The following is a 17,014-nucleotide window of genomic DNA, read 5'->3' on the forward strand; positions in this document are numbered from 1 at the left end:
TGTCCATATGCTTTCTTTTCTGTCAAAAGAGAAAAGAATGGAAATAGATCTATAAAGAAAGAGAAACATTTTAAGTCAAACCACAAGCAAAGGTTTTTGTTCCAGTGATAGTTTGCTACACAGCCTGCTACACTTTTCAGATCTTGAAGGAGTGTTTTGAAAAACTGATGATGTTTGGAAGCATCTCAAAACTGCACCAGCATTCAATTCTTTACCATCATGATGATGCTGTTGCCCATAAAAAGAAAGATTTTAAACAGTGATATTTTTCCAAAGAAGCAATACTAATTTTTGATCTAGAAAATATCCTATTGAGCATAACCTCAAGAATCATGCAAATAAAATAAAGATTTAGCAAACTAAGGATGTGATAGCTTTAAAAGTAGATACAGAAAGAGGAAACTCCTGTTTAAACAGATAACACAGAATCTGAAGTAAATGTGTTCTATTGATCTATTCTGAGAAAAGCTAAAATTCTAAACAAATTATGTGGTTAAGATTTTTATTTCTCTTCATCATCTAAACTTCTAACCTATAATAATTCCCACAGAACTTGCCTCTCTAATAAGGATAAAGCATGTCTTCTTATTTCTTTGTGTGTTTTTCCAAGTGATAAAACTTTTCATATTCATGATATTTATTTTTTTTAAATATCTATTATTCTACATAGCACTGAAAGAAAAGAGATTGAACTATTACAGATTCAAATCAATCTTACAAATTTTAACTAGTAACCACAAGCATTAGCACTAAAAGAAGTCAAGTCAATGCTACAGGTGCTCATATCTCTGAAAAGAAGGCCAGAAAGTAGCCTCTTTGACAGCAGTTCTTTTTCTGCATAGGGGCATGGCTTAACCCATTGGCAGCTTCCAAGACTGAAAAAAAGTTTCATGCTAATAAGTCTGCTGGTAGAATCAGGACCCTATTCTATAAAGAGCACATAGCCATGTGTACATGTTTAGGCTAAGGATTATTTATTATATTCTTTGCTATATATCTCAAGTAATACATAACTAACCATTGGTGCCTGTCACCTCATGGGATGCACTTCTCATTCTCACTGTTCCAATTTTGTTGTTTTCAGATATAGTATCCTCACTTATATAAATTTAAACAACAGCATTGCCTTCTCAAATAGCAGGGCACTGAAGCACAAACTTTTATCATACTTTAATATTAGTATCGTATAAAAAGAGCAATCATTCCAGAAACAGTTTTGCAAAGAAGGTCTTTGACAAGAACACTTGTGAATGGTGTAAAAGTAAAAATAAGAAAATAAGTAAAAGGAAGCATCTGTTACAAGTTCTTCCAGCTATGCTTAACACTTTTGGAACATGACAGACATAATACACACAGGGCTAACACAGTAGCTTGTCACTTCCTATAAACTTACAGAGGTGTTTTTTGGCCACGATGGTATTTTCCAGAAAATATATAACATGGCTTGCCCTGCTTTCCCTCTATGAGACTCAAAGTACATCACAAAATATTTCAGAACTATTATTTCTGTTTCACAGATAGAAAAATATGGATCTGATTGGAGAAATGGCTCAAGTGGCTCAAGGTAATACAGACATAGAAATAAGAGCCAAGTTCAATGAAGCTGTAGTTAAGATATGTAAGATATCAAAGATGCATTTTTGTTTGTTTTAATGCTTTCACTGACTGGATGCCCTGAAATCCAAAACCACAGATTTGAAAATTCAGTCTCAGTGGCCTAAGCTGTCATCCCCTTTCAGAAAACCTAAAAGCATATCCAATGACAAAATAACATTATCAAAATCAAAGTGGATGAAAATAAAGGATCAAAACAAAACAAAACAACCAAACAACAGCAAAAAAACCAAACAAACCAAAACAAAAAAAAACCCAAAAAAATGGAAAACCCCTTATAAGCAGATACTGTTCAGAAACACAGAATTCATACATGATTAATATAGATTCACTCCTTTTTCGTTAAAGGTAGAGCCTCATTCTGCTATAGTCCAACATGCATTTTAAGATCAAAATAGGGGAAGGAAATCCTATTTCATCAGTTTAATATGGCAGTTGAAGAGACGTTATATCCTAGGGCTACAGTATAGATTGAGGAATGAGCTTTAAATGACAGTGGTTAAATCTTCATTAAAGAGAATCAGAATATAGCTTTGATTTGGGGCAACTTTGTCATTCTGTGATTACTTCTTAGCAGTTCAGTAGTTAAATGAATTATTCAGTAGTTTCTTAATGACAGCACAGTTGACCAAAATCTAAAAATTATAATTAGTTGAGGTAGTTTATGAGTTTGAGTTAGTTTTTCATTAACATCAAAAGTTTTGATCAAAATAAACCAATCACTGTTACTAATAGGCCAAACTAGAGGTGAACAATGTATTTGTAACTTCTATTTGAAGAAAACAGGAATAAAGATATCAATGAGGGGGCTTAGTCTTTGATGTTGGAGAACATACTGGCTTCAGTCCACAAAACACTGTATAAATTTTGAAATAAGCCCCTTCAGTGTAGTAAAACACGGGAGTGAAAAAAAATTAACCCAGAAGAAAGATTTCTAGCAGTGCAATAGGAGCCAGATTAATTGTAAATTAAAGAAATTGAAAATGGACTAAGCAGATGTTCTTTTTGTTTGGAGACATCTTATGTCATCTCCAAATAGCGTTTGTTTATAAGTACAGACTTCAGAAAGTATTCCTTATTGTAACTCATGCAAAAACTCTAGGCCAAGACAAAATAAATAGGCATTTTTGCCATGAGCTCACACTGCTTTGAATGGAAACATGCAACCTGTTTGTGATAAAATTGACAGTATTCAGTTTGTCCTATTTTATGGTACTTTCTGAGTCAGCAAATAAACAAACAGGCAAACATATGCATTAGCCATCATTTGTCTAATTTACAGAAAAAGCACAATACCATAAAACACCATTAAACATATCTAGTAAAACCCAGAGGGGACTCAGGAAAAAATGAGTATGTCTCTACATTTCATCTAAATGAGGAAGTAATAAATTAAGAAATAAAAAGGAATATCTAAAGCCATGCATTTTTCTTCCTGTGATACAGACATATAAATGACTTGTGGAAATCATCACCCTTCATCTACCAGGAAGCTATGCACATATATGTAAACCCCAGCCTACCATAATTCCCACTTGTTTTGCCTTTTTTCTGTGCAGGCAAGCATAGAGCTTATGCTGTTGTATTTCCTAACTTTCTTTTTCTTTGTTAATTCTGGCTTTTTGCTTCTTTTAGGAGTGAGGAAGAAAGGAACTTTTGGGAACAAAGATGATCTATTGAGTTCTTAAAATTGGGAAAGGAAGAGCAAGACTACAGACAGCTAAAACTGGGAATTTCCAGTTTAATGGAAAATTCTGGTATTCTGATTATTCTGAATCAGAACAAACTATTTCAAAATTTTCCACAAAACTGAAATAAAAAAAAACTAAAGAATTGCTTTCAAAAATGTTGAAACTCATTGTGTTTGAGCTTCTTAGGTCTTTTTTAATACTACTTTTCATATTTTATATTTTTGTTTTAAAGTCATAATTACACATCATCTTATGCCACTTACTAATAATTAAGTCTTCTGCATAATGTAATTAAAATTGTAAGTATTTAAATAGTGAAAAAATATATCCAATAGTTGATGCATATTTTGTTTGAATAGGAAAATATGATCATTATTTGGCTTTATATTATTTTTAGCAACAATTATTTCTAAAACCTTCTAAAAGTGGAAAAAAATATACTAACACAAGGATATTCAAGCTGGTGGCTACTCATACCATAAATTAAAATTATATAGTACTTCATTACATTCATCACAGCATTCTAACCACACACTTCCTCTGTATCTGAGTTGCAAGCAATAAGGCCCTTGCCTTCTCGTGAGCAAAGCTACTACTCCTACTCCACAGAATGAAAGTACTGAGTACATTCAATTTACAAGTCCATGGATTAATTCTGACCTGTTATTAACACCGATTGTTTCTAGCACTACTACCTAAAAGCAATAGTTCAGCACTGAGGTTCTCATGCATCCATCCTGTTGTTTAAACACTCATTTTTCTTGATCAGCAAATATGAAAGGTTTTGATCTACTTGATTCTCATTTAATCAGGAAACTTGCACTTTCCCCTTTTTGCTGAAGTGAGAAACTACTTTTCAGGGCTCTGTGTTCTCCTTGGTGTCTTCAATATTGGCAGCATAATGACAGCTCAAATTGCATGCCCCCACCCAACCCCTCAAATTTGTTACTTGCTTTTCATGCTACTTAGGCCACCATAAGAAAAGATGTTTGTTTTTTGGTTTTGTTTTTAAACAGTTCATTAACTCAAATAAATTAGTAAAATTATTTATTTCTTGATTTCCTAAGTTTTAACTTGATGAAAGGAATTTTCCACCATATACTTGACTTATCACTAACTTTGGCACAACATTCCATATTAATAAAATACGCACTTTCACCCTTTCTCCAAAGCTGTTTCCTAGAAAAGGAAGCCAAACTTCTCCAACAGTAAACACATAATATTTAACAAATAATTCACAAGAGACTGTAAGAGCTAAACAATCATTTGCGTGTTTCAGGAAAGAATACTAACATTGTAAATAACATTTTGTCTTATCCAAAAGTGAGCAAGATGATTTATGAAGCAAATAAAAAGAGACAGCTCCAAACCAAAAGATCTTAAGCTGGAGGCTAAGCAAAAGAGAATAAGGAAAATATACACTCAGACCATGCCGAAATTCAATGGAAATTGTATGTTCTCCACTTTAAAACCTCTTCACAAATGGATCACAAAAATAGTAAATGGCAGAAGACAGAGTATCTCTATGAAGAAGCCAAAGGTAATTCTCAGGCCAAAGGCTGCACTTACAAGAATTCCAGATCAGCATGCCAAAAGAAGGCCTTATGGTGGGGTTCAGTTACCTGCAGGTGCTGAAGGCCATTTGAGATGCCCTAAACTATGCAAGATATCTATATGAGGTCAGCAGATAGGACACAGAGACTTATGGGAAATAAGTATCACTCTGTAGTGGAAGCTGGGGGCATGAAGAATATTCTGCAGCACTAAAAGTGACACTGGTTGCCTAGATTTAGGCAAATTAATAATGTCTTAAATGTCTTATATCATAACTGAGATCTCAAAAGGAAAAAAAAGACACAAAAAATACAGTTCCCATTTGCCCAATGAACTGAGTTCAGTAACCAAGCAGTAAACTAAAGGAAAACTGGTAAGACATAAAACCTTCAAAAGGCTCTTTTGCTTTTTGGTGGGGGGTTGAGAGGACAGGGTACACATTATTTATGCATTCAGTATAACTCACTCATCTTTTCACACCACATGGATCTTACTGCATCTGTGTATGTCCTGTGCAGGATGAATATCCTTTAAGATAACATAGTAAAAGAAAATCTTGCCTCTGCTGCTTTTGCATAATGAAGAACAGCTGTTTAGCAGCCACTGTGATTATTGTCTTCTTCCATCCTGCCTGCCACCTTGCTCTCAGCCCTATAACCCTCTCAGGTGATATATATTATAGTGGTTCTATCTTGGTTCCAGAAAATTTATGATCCCAATGTAAGAAAAAATCCGAACAGGTACAGATAACAAATAACTGCACATAACTAAAGTGATCTAATCCAGAAGAATGCAAGAGGATGGCAAAGAGTTGTCAGCCATTGTGGCAACATTCCTACCTTTTAAGAAAGGGTTTAAGGAGAGATAATATATTAATTACGATAATTGATTACTTTCAGTTTTGCTACTGTCTTCTATAAAGTGGAGTACTTCCCAGAAAAAGCAATGCATGAGCTCTACATCATTATGGTGTTAGTGATCTCATAGAAGTGTTACAGTGCAAAAGATGAGTATCAGAACACATAAATTCCTAAATATTCTTATTATCTATCTCACACATTTCATATATCTTTGGGGCTATCGTATCACTGCAGGTTATACTTAAGAAGCCAAACAAAGATATATGGTTCTACTATATTGCCTTTTAATGTTGAATTATTATACACATTCTAATGAAATATTTTTTTCTGATCTGGACATCTTTTGTGGCTATTTTGATGGCTACCATACACTCTGTAGTTTACAGGTGCATTTTGTTCAAGGAAATGTATGTAATGGCATAAGCACTCAATCATAAACTAGTTATCATACAGTACTTTATTCTAAATGTTTTATAAAGTAAGAGCTATTACATTTAACAAAGGAGAAATGAACAAATCTCCATTATTTAACAGACTGCTATACTGACTAGAATATTATCACCAGAATAGAAGCTGTATTTTAGGAAAGTAGTGATTCCGAGGTCAGTATGTCCTGAGGACCTCTAGAAAAAAGTGGAATTACTTGTTAGTGAGGAAAAGCAGTGCACTAACAGTCTATAAATTGCTACAAAAAACCCTTATTGAATCTCTTTTGTTTTTTTTGCCTTTTCACAATACCCTTTTAAAACAAGAACTAAAAGAAGGAAGTGAAGTGCATCAGAGACTTAGGCATAAGAGACTTGGGCTGGTTGGGTGGAATGAGGATAGGTGTTCAGAATGGAAATAATCCATGAAAAGAAAAATTATTAGCAGTTGTGTAGAGACAGCGTGATTCTCTGGCTAGCTAGCCTGAACACTAAAGTTTGCATCTTCTACTGCATGCTGCTCTCATGATCAAGACAGGCCTGGGGAAACCTGGGAGAAATCAAGCAGTGAGGAGTGAAATGAGGGTTTGAAGCTCAGGCAGAGGGGAAGCGATGAATGAGTAGATTCCTTCTGTTATTTAGGAAGAAAAAGTATGTGCACCCATCTGTAGTACTGTGAAAGTAAAAAATAAAGAATATCAGATCTTTGATAATTTGTCTTCCCACATTCTTCTATTAGGCTGGTGAAATGAGGGGTACATGGGCGACAAGTTGCAGCAGGCTATGTCAAGCTATGTATAGAATGGTTCTACTATTCAATGGCCTCTGAAATACACGGAGAAGAATAAAACTGACCAGAATATTAAAATACAGTACTTACAGTAGAAAGGTGTATTAGAGTACTTGAAATATTGGTATTATCTGAACTAAACAAACCTGCCTCAAAGCCCCTGTGATTCTGCTATTATGCTACATTAGAAGAAATCCTTCCCAAAGATTAATCAGCTTATCTAAATGTACAGCATTTAAAACTACACAGAGCAGAGTATTAGCCATTCATAGAGGATACAAAAAACTAAATGTGTCCTTTCTGCCTGGCAAGCACCATATAGTTCAAGGTGGATCTGAAAACTGAGAAGGGACCTGGGCCAATATGATCTCAATTGTTATTTTCAATAATAAAGTACAGCTAGCGCCTCAGCATGCAATGCTCATGTGGTAGGGGACAGGGACAAAATGCAATGTTCTGAAACAGCTCTTATGGAAAGCATGAACTGTTTGTGACAGGTATTTGGTCTCTATTCCTCTACTTTTAAATGCCATCTTCCAAAACCAAAGGATAACAAGTACAAATTGTATCTATAAAACAGCATCACAACTTTATTCTTAATAGCCAACTATTGAAATGCAAGCATACATTATAAATAGAAAAACAGCTGGCTTGGAGCACATTGCAAGCCACTAACACAGTTGAGGGATTTGAATGACATCATAACCCGTGAGAGCATGTTGCTGGCCAGCTGGTGTTATTTATAATATACTCATAATTGAGGAAAAAATAAAAAGGCAAAAGTTAGGTATTGCAGAAGTAACAAAGTTGAATTCTCTCTTTCTCCGTGTAATTTAAATTGTTATCAAGAGTAATTATGCAGATTACTACTAAAAAGGGAGAAAATCACTTTATAATTACAATGGCACATTTACCATAAATGTCATGGAAGCCCCCCAAACTGGGCTACTTGTGGTACTGTGTTCATAGCACTGTAAATTCTAGGAAATAATATGTCTTCTGTGTGGTTGTTGAAAGATCACAATGTTATTTTTCCCTATTTACAAGTAGCGCTCAACAATTCTGTTATTTTTAGCAAATTACAAACTGCTATTTTAGGGTTAATAGCACTGAGAGTTGGAGGTTTTAATTGTTACTCAGCATATAAGCTTGCCAAGTTTAATAATATAAAGATGTATTAAGAAAAAAGTATATAACTGACTGACTTTCTATACTATATAAATAAAATACCTATGCCTCTGCATAAAGAAAATGAGTGTATACAAAGGTATGCATATATAAAAACAAAGCCCTTACATATATAGGCTTTTACTTATTTAAAATGCAGACACACACACACGTAAATACAAATGCAAACATAGCTATCTGATACTTCACCAGAATACATTTACTTATTTTTCATGGCAGCACAAGTTTTTTTTCTGTCTGCTAACCCCTCAGTCACTAATTCACATTCTTTTAAAGGGAAAAAAATATGCTTCTGTGCTCTAGTTTTAAAATGCAAAGGTATGATGTTATTTGTCACCATGCCCAAAAAAGTCCTTACTCGGTAACTTTGCCAGAAGAGGGAGAGAGAGAGAAGGCAAATGCTCCCCCAGCTGTTTCCTGTCTACAGTGTCTGTGTAATGTAGATAAATGTGAGGATTTTCTCTAAATCCCTCTTCTGTTTGCTAAATCTCACTGTCACTGCTAAAATCAGAGCAGATAGAGCCTGCGCAATGGAATAAAGTCCTCAATATTGAAATGTGACATTGCTCTCAACATCTCACATCTCTCTGGATTTCTTTTTTCTCATCATTACTGCTAACAAATTCATTTCCAGACTTTGCACTTTTAAGAAGCAATGGAAAAAATCAACAATCTTTCAACACAATTAGTTAAGTGCTGCTTGTGTGATTTCTTGAAGGTAAATCTTTATTACTATTTCAAATAATTTTTTAGTTCTATTTTACTGTGTATTGTCTGCTTCTGGTTTGAAGAGTATTGTGCACTTTTCAATAACATTATTTTAGAACTGAGAATTATTTATAAATTGCTGAACATGCAATTTTATGTGATCTGGAAAATGGCTGTATGTAATAGTTGCAATTACATAGATAACTGTAAGGGTAAACTATTGCAGATACATGTCTTGATTTTCACTTCTATTGAGACAACTTTGCAATATTTCAGTTATGTCATTATTAAGAGGTCAATTACATCATTGTCTATACTGTTAATTAATGTTTCTGTAAATGAACTTTTAGCTGTTTTCTGCAGGTGCAGGGTTTTATAGGAAAAAAGGTATTATTCACATGTTAAGTTTCTGCAGTTTTATTATACATAATGATAGATAAAATGTTCAGGCTTTCACAGGGAAACTTTTAAGGGATGTTGACACTGCAGCAATTTTCTGGCAGCACTGTAGCATTTACTTGCTTTTTGCTTTCATAAATAAAAAGTAAATGTGAAGTTCAGTTTGTTTTCTACATTAGAAACCAGCTGCGACTCTTGCTGACCTTGCATATTTGTATAGCTTAAGCAATTGTACATAAAGAAAATGGAAATTGCCCTACATGTTCATCTCCAAGTTTTCCCTTCAAGGGAGGGCTGTTTCAGGAAAGTTTGCATGTGAAGTTTCATGTTATGACCCTGTAATTTCTACACATTAATATAAGCTGTCTTTAAGTGAATTTGGCTTCAGTAGGTGCACTGACCTCTGTTTCTGTCAATTGGCCCTATTTCAACTTTCCATTATCAGCAAATTTATACCTTTCAAGAACTTTTTTCTTTAATATTTTACAAGAACAATTATGCAGCTGACAGAATTCTCCTGTTTTAATTGTTTAGGGCCTAATGTTTCTTTTTTTTTTTTTTGAGTGCCTTATACTTAAAACACAGCTCATTCCTTAATGTGATTCAAAACACCAGGTCTGTAATTGCTATGGATGAAACCATTCTCTTAATGTATAAATGGGCACCCCTTCCAATATACTTGAAAGATGGTTTTTTTTTAAGTAAGTACTGTGCAAGGCACTAAGAGACAAAAGTAATGTGCTAGCTCCTCAGCTGGTACATCCTGCCAAGCTTCCTTGGAATCAATAGAACATATTGATTTAAGTTAGGAAGTAGCCCAGATACTTTAATAAAAGTTAGCAGTATTTAGATCTTGATCCACTCTAAAGTATATCTATGCTCTATTTGTATAATAATTACTAATGATTACTGTCATTACATACTAATTATACACTTCTACTATGTTTTGGTTAACAGGTCCAACCTCTATATAGCAAAATGTAATTATGAATATAACTCTTGATTTTTTACCTATAGCATATGCTATCCATAAAAATGTTCCCCCTTCGAGATATTTATAATTATTGTGGAAGTTCTTATATATTATTAAAATGACCAAGGATGTGAAGAATTCTTGTGCACAACTTGTGCCAACTGATAGTTTATTAGCCAAAGAGGACTTATGTAGGACAATTAAGAAATAAAAAAGAAGTGGAGTATTCATATATGACATTCCTCTGTGGTGCCACTCTTCTGGACTATTAAAAGTGGAATGCAGCAAAAGCTGGTTATTTTACTAAAAAAAGAGGAAATTCCAGCTGTGAAAATATGGTCAGTCATTCTATGCAACTGAAAGAAGTGCTTAACTAGGCTCATCCTGAACCTGTATTCAATTTCCAAATGTAATTAGATGCTTCTATAAACCCCACCCACATGCCAAAGCATTTTCTTTTAAGCTCTCAACTTTCTAGTCAAATCTGGGACATTGCAAGCACCCTGCCTGTTTGTAAAGAACCTGAAGCAAAATTGGATTACAACTTTGTATTTTCTTAAGAATATTTCCTTCAGACATAAATGGGAACTTTGATTTTATCACAAACATATTGAATCGACTAATGTTATGTTTAATTAAAATGATGAAGTAAAGTTTTAAACTATGTTCTGGATTTAGTTTTGATGAAACAGCACTCAATTTAACAAATAACTGAGTGAACCCTAGAAACGTGTGAGTCTGTTTTCTTTTCCCCAAAGTTTTTACTTGCTTGAAAGTTCTTGACTGTTGTTAAATTTGGAGATAAAGTTAGAAATTCTCTGTGGTTTATACTGTGCAGCCTTCTTGGCTTCCACTAAAGGAAAAACAGTAGATAATATGTTTTGTTGTAGTTCAGTGCTGATATTTATCTGAAAATGCAAGCCAGCTGAAAAGTCTTGAAAAATACAAAATTGTTAAATATCTAAGATTTATGTTTATTTCTGGCCCAAATGTTCTACAAGAACAAAGTGTTAAATACATAATGTTCTTGTATTTGTAATGTATTCCAGCCTTCTGAGGCGTGTGCTGAACAGCTTTCTGCTCTACCTCCTCAGAACCGGGAACCATCTTAAAGTGCAGGTGCATTACATTTATGTTAGAAATTCAAAAATATAGCAAGGGTAAAAAAACATTGATGCTGTTAAGATATGGAATCACTACAGGAAATAATGCCTTGAGTCATTGTCATTCATTTGTAACCTGATCTTTCTCCATCTGCCATTGAAGTCATGTCCATGCATTAAACCTTGTTGGTTTGTACATGGTAAAGTTGGCTAAAGACTATTGTGAATGGAAAAAAAGATTATTCTTTCTTTTTATGCTTTGTCATGGGATTTAGATTTGTTCATTATTGTCACAGTGGAAATATCAGGAAAAAAAAGTGGGATAAATTCTAACTTATTTATAGATTTGTCTCTTATTCAACTTTGACTTAGGTTGAAATAGGGGACTCATCCAGCAAAGTACTAAGATCGTTTGCCAAGAAAATAGGAATTCTTAAAAATTGTTAACTAGAGAAGGCTCAATACCCCACTGGATCAGATCCCATATGAGCAAACTACAGATTATTTCGTCATTTTTTCAGAAGTTCAGTGAGAAAAACAATATTAAATGGTCCTTTAAACCCTGAAAGAAACTTTAGAGAAGATTAATCATTTTACTCCAATTACTTTACACTAGTCTGCTAGTGCAAAACACTTTTAAGTCAAGGTTAACTGTGTGTGCAAGAAAGATTTGTAACTTCTTACCCGAATGCACTACTAGTGTTAACCTTGAACGAAAATAAAATTTACATCTTTCAAAACTAGCATTTTTGACAAGTCATCTAAATCAGTTTAGAACATGCACTAAGCACATTCTTCACTCTCCTGCTACTAAATATAATTAGCATTTCCAGGTCTTTAAAAAAAATAATTTACTCTTTGACATGGTAGGTATGATCTTTGGTGGATATAAACTGATATAAAAGGAATGGTACAAATTTACACCCATGGATGACTGGCCTTTCTTTAATCAAAAGGCCAGGAAAAAATTAGTTTGTAACCAAATGTAAATGAGGAAAGAATTATCACGTCTGTATATACCTCATACCCAAACCTAAGAGGATATAATGGAGGTCAGTGAAAGTATAGCTGCTTCCACCAAGTAAAAATACAAACATTCCAACTAGTGCTTCTCTTAATTTCCTGAATGTTTCCAAATGTTAATTTGCTAGTAACAGAGGATTGTGAGAATTGTGGAATGTGGTTCCCTACTATGGAATATCCCACATCAACTCTTCTGTAACTTTGGCAGAGTCTACCTTGAAACTTTTGCTTTTTCCTGATATTTCCATTTTTAAGGTGGCTGGAGAACCATGGAGAACTAATTATGAGTCCTTTTCGTACTGGGACAAATTTCCTTCCACCCTGTTTATAACCATTTATTCTTGTGCCAGTGTTCACTCTTTAGTTTAAATAGCTTTTCTCTGTCATACGCCACCTCCATCTTCCACAGTACACTGGCAAGCAACAGTTATATTCTCTCTTAGCCTATCTGGTCTGAGACAAAATAATTCAATATTGCTTAGTCTTCCTTACTCATAATTCTGGACTTCCCTTTGCCTGTCTATTGCATTCTTTCATCCCCTCCTTTTGCAGGAACAACCATAAATCATACTTATTACAAGGTTCTCTGTGTGTGAATGTGAACCAAGAATATTCACCAGAGGAAATAATCTGCTTACAAACTACATGGACTATAATATGTGGACAGTTGCAAAATTATGGTGAGGCATTTCCTGATGCTGTGTTTATTGTCTAACAAATTACAGTACATATGCATTCTGAACTCACAAGGCTGCAGCAAGCATTCTCTTTAAGGCTCTGTTGGGAAATACTGACACTGCTTTTGCTTCCTTGGCAGGTGAAGATGCACACTGTGTCCTACATCCATTTCTTCTACCTTGGCCTGTGTTTGCTTACCTTAACCAGTTCTGCTGCTGCTGGCCCAGAAACACTCTGTGGTGCTGAGCTAGTTGATGCTCTTCAGTTTGTGTGTGGAGACAGAGGGTTTTACTTCAGTAAGTCAACCCTTTATTTCATTCAACTGCTAACTTTGCTATGTAATACACCAGAGTTTGCAGCTGCTCTACAAGCTTAGAAATGATCAGACCAAGCTCCAAGTTTGACTAGTATTCTCTATCTTGGAGATGCCAAAATCTTTAGTGACCAGTTAAATCCAGGTGAAGGGAAACCCATGCATGGTGAGACAATAAAATCTAACACCAGCACAGTCAATAGCTAAAATTGAGTCTTCAACAGTGTGGATATATTAGTACTCAAATTACTTGGTGGAGGAAGACCTACACTTTGAAATTGAACAGCACAATAATTTTCCTTTGCTGTATATTAGATTGTGCAAAGATGAAGTATTTAGAAAAGTAACCCTTTTGTCTTAGCATCTTGCAAGTGCTGTCAAGATTGAGAACTACACACCTTTTAAATAACAGAAATCTATTTCTAATTTTCAGCTCTTTGCTACTCAACATAAAATTAATGAAACTTTTAGCTAGGGATGTATTAATTCTGTATTCATTCCTTAATATGTTTATTCAAAACAGGCAAAAATTTGTGCTTTTATAGCCTCTGAAGGTAGTGTTTACTCCTAATTATATTATGTGCTTGTATGAAGATCTTGTCTGAAGTTACTTCTCCTTCTGGGCCTCAGTTACTGTTCTAAACAAGAACATAATTAAGAAAAGGAAATATAGGGTAGTTAGGCTATAAAGACAAGAAATTGACTGAAGGTTTTTTGTTTAGTGGGTTTTTGTTTTTGCTTTTTTGGGGGGGCTGTTTGTTTATTTCTATATTCTTTCTAAGGTCTAGCTATTTTCTTTTTTTTTTTTTTAAGTAATCCTCATTTTATCCTAATGCTCCTGCCTTCTAAGGTATCATGTTTGTTTTTCTGATCTTACCCACCCCATTCTTATTAATTTCTATTAATAAGATATTTGCTTTTGGTATTTTTCACCTTTCTTGAGATAAAAACATAAATCCAGAATCTCGCACCTTTAATTTACAGAAAATACTGATATTCTCAACATACAAACTGCAGACATTTACACTGTCTTCTTGGCACTTTCTATTAAGGTTTACCTTTGAAACTGGCAGCCTACTTTTTATATATGCAAAGTGATTCACTGAAGAACTCTTATGTATTTAACAATTTAGCTATCATTCATGGGCATCTAGTTTAAGTTGCCTTTAACTTAGCATTCTGGTGCTAAACATAACAAAAATAGTGAAATCCCTCATAAAGGAATTCATTTTTTCTACCAACTCTTTGTCTGTTCATTTAAAAACCCAAATCCCTTATGTTTATCAGTAGCTGAGTTACACTTAAGGACTATTTGAGTCATATAAACACTTTCTCTGTGTGGCTGGAAGAAATGTAAAGGAAGACTTTCATCTCCCCCTCCTGTTTCTGCACCAGAAAACAATGAGACAATATACTTCATCCTTAGAACAGCACAACAATTGTTTTTTACTGTGCATGTATCCAAAGGCATTTTCCCAGTCATGCCTCTCCTGGCAAAATGTTTGCTGCTTGTTCGGAAAACTATCATGCTTGCTTACAAGAGTGGTTTTTACTGCCAAGCAATCAGACTTACTGTTACATGTACTCTTTGTGTTCCTCAAGGTAAGAGGACACGTGAAATGCTAATAATCAGCAATAACTCCTTTTTCAATCTATCTCAGTTATTCTAAGTTTGCATGATCTGTTTCAAATCTCTATATTCTCTAAGCCAAATCACCCTTACTTTAAAATATCAGGATGGGTTTCTGAAGTTTTAAAGATCTTTATCCTCGAAATCTTGAGGTTTATCTGCTGTCACCAAAGAATTTTCTCTAGTTTACTTTATTGTTTTCTTACATTCAGAGTTTTCACATGAAATAACCTAACTGTTGACACCATAAAGGTCTACCTTCTTTTGTATGGAAGCCTGTAGAAGGTTTTACTAATGAATGACCACCCTGTGTTGGGAAAGTCTTGCACTGTTGATTACTTGACTGTAATCAACAGATTACAACTGAAATATTCAACAGCAATTTTATGAAGTTGATATGTGGCCCTTGGATGTTAAGAAATGTGTGTCCTCTATATGACTATTTCTGATTAATGAGGCAGCAACTTAATCTTCTTAGCCTTCTCCCTCTTTTTTGATAGTGTTAATTTAAAATACAGAACTGTAGAAAAGTCTGGTAACATTTGTAAACCAACATGAGATCCTCATATTAAATGCATTACAGAATGTAGCATATTATTGGAAGTTAAAAATGTTGCTCCTTTCTTGGGACTTTAAGAATCTCACATAATTTGCAGAAGTAAAAAACCACTGAATTTTTTTCTTTCATTGTGAAGAGGATGTCAGTTTAAATTGTATCTTAAGCTTTGTATTCTCAGTCTGGTTCCTTTATACAAAATGTAATGAATAGTAACACTTGCCTTTAACCTGCACAGGAAATAGCTTTGAGGGAAGGTTTTTCTTCCATCAGTCTGTATCTCACTAGAGACTACAAATATAAAGAATACCTTTCGACTGAGGTGGAAATCCTGGTTCAGATTCAAGGTCAAAGCTTCTGACTATTCCTTGGGAGTTGTGGGTGGAAATGAATATAGAAATAATTGAGTTACTTTCTGTTGAAACTCTGTACTCCACAACCACAAGGCTATATCTATGGCTAGGACTGGAAGAAAAAAATTTCCTTTCTGTAGTCTACTCTGCCCAAGTTCCTAGGTATAAAAGGATATTCTTTACAGCTTCTGAAGAGATGTCCCAGCTGCTCACCACACAGAAATAAAAGTATTGACTTCAAGAGGAAGTCAAATGTGGTTTCTACTGCTTGCTTTCTTTATGAGGTAGACTAGCAACAAGCATTTCTCCAAGTTTTTTAGGGGAGAACATTGTAGAAATCCCAAAATGGAGCATCTGCTTTTTCCTTTAGTCACATGTAACCACAGCCAACACTGGATACTTGTTGGACAGCTTTTTCTCCCGTATGATTCACCACTGAAGAACAGGGTGTTGCCATCTTTTATCCAGTAACATCTCTCTAGCAAAATTTGTGCCACTCAAGCTCCTGTGTGTTAGCTTCTGTTAGGAGAAGCCAACAGAGTCTGGCCAGAGCTACACAAGTGGCTACACAACTCTTCTCAATTAATGCTTCCCTTGTCTCAAAACCTCTGGATTCAACAGTCATGGAGCATAGTGAGATGTCTGCTATGTTCATTTCAATTTGAATGCCTAGAAAGCTCTACTATGCCACTGCTATTACAAAACAATGCTGAGGGCAGGGAATGTTAGAGAAACTGAAAGTGCGTGTTACAAGAAACTTACAGAAGTAATAGCCCAGGAGGGAGGAAGTTTTCTTTGAAATAGTCTTGTCTTATTACAGGAATTTTAGTTTGTGGATTACTAAAAAAAAACAACAAAAATAACAAAAAAACCCAACCAACCAAACCCCCCAAAAAAGCCAAACACACACATCATCAGAAAATATATAATCATCAGAAAATTAGGATAAGACTGTGAACATATTTTTTGGTATTCAGAACTGTCATTGAATCTCATTGCTTTGTAGAACTAAGGTATATATGGAGGATTTCATGCCTTTCAAAGCAGGAAATAAACGGCATAGTGCTAAGAAATTACTGCTTGTTTCTTCCATTTCCCTTTAATATCTTCTTGTTTACTTCAGGAAGTCTGCTTTTAAGATGCTATTAAAATTTCT

The 17,014-nt window shown here is 34.5% G+C and overlaps 1 protein-coding gene across 1 annotated transcript in view; it reads left to right on the forward strand.

Annotated features, from left to right (window-relative positions):
- The first annotated feature begins 8,531 nt into the window (after window positions 1-8,531).
- Window positions 8,532-17,014, forward strand: part of IGF1 (insulin like growth factor 1) — a 47,112-nt gene continuing 38,629 nt past the window's right edge. The window contains exons 1-2 of the mRNA XM_005150439.2: window positions 8,532-8,840; window positions 13,146-13,302. Of these exons, the coding sequence (XP_005150496.1) occupies window positions 8,778-8,840; window positions 13,146-13,302 (220 nt within the window). The 5' untranslated portion in view covers window positions 8,532-8,777. The remainder of the gene's footprint in view (window positions 8,841-13,145; window positions 13,303-17,014) is intronic.

This window comes from Melopsittacus undulatus, chromosome 5, assembly GCF_012275295.1.
Source record: "Melopsittacus undulatus isolate bMelUnd1 chromosome 5, bMelUnd1.mat.Z, whole genome shotgun sequence".
In the NCBI taxonomy this organism is placed as follows: domain Eukaryota; kingdom Metazoa; phylum Chordata; class Aves; order Psittaciformes; family Psittaculidae; genus Melopsittacus; species Melopsittacus undulatus.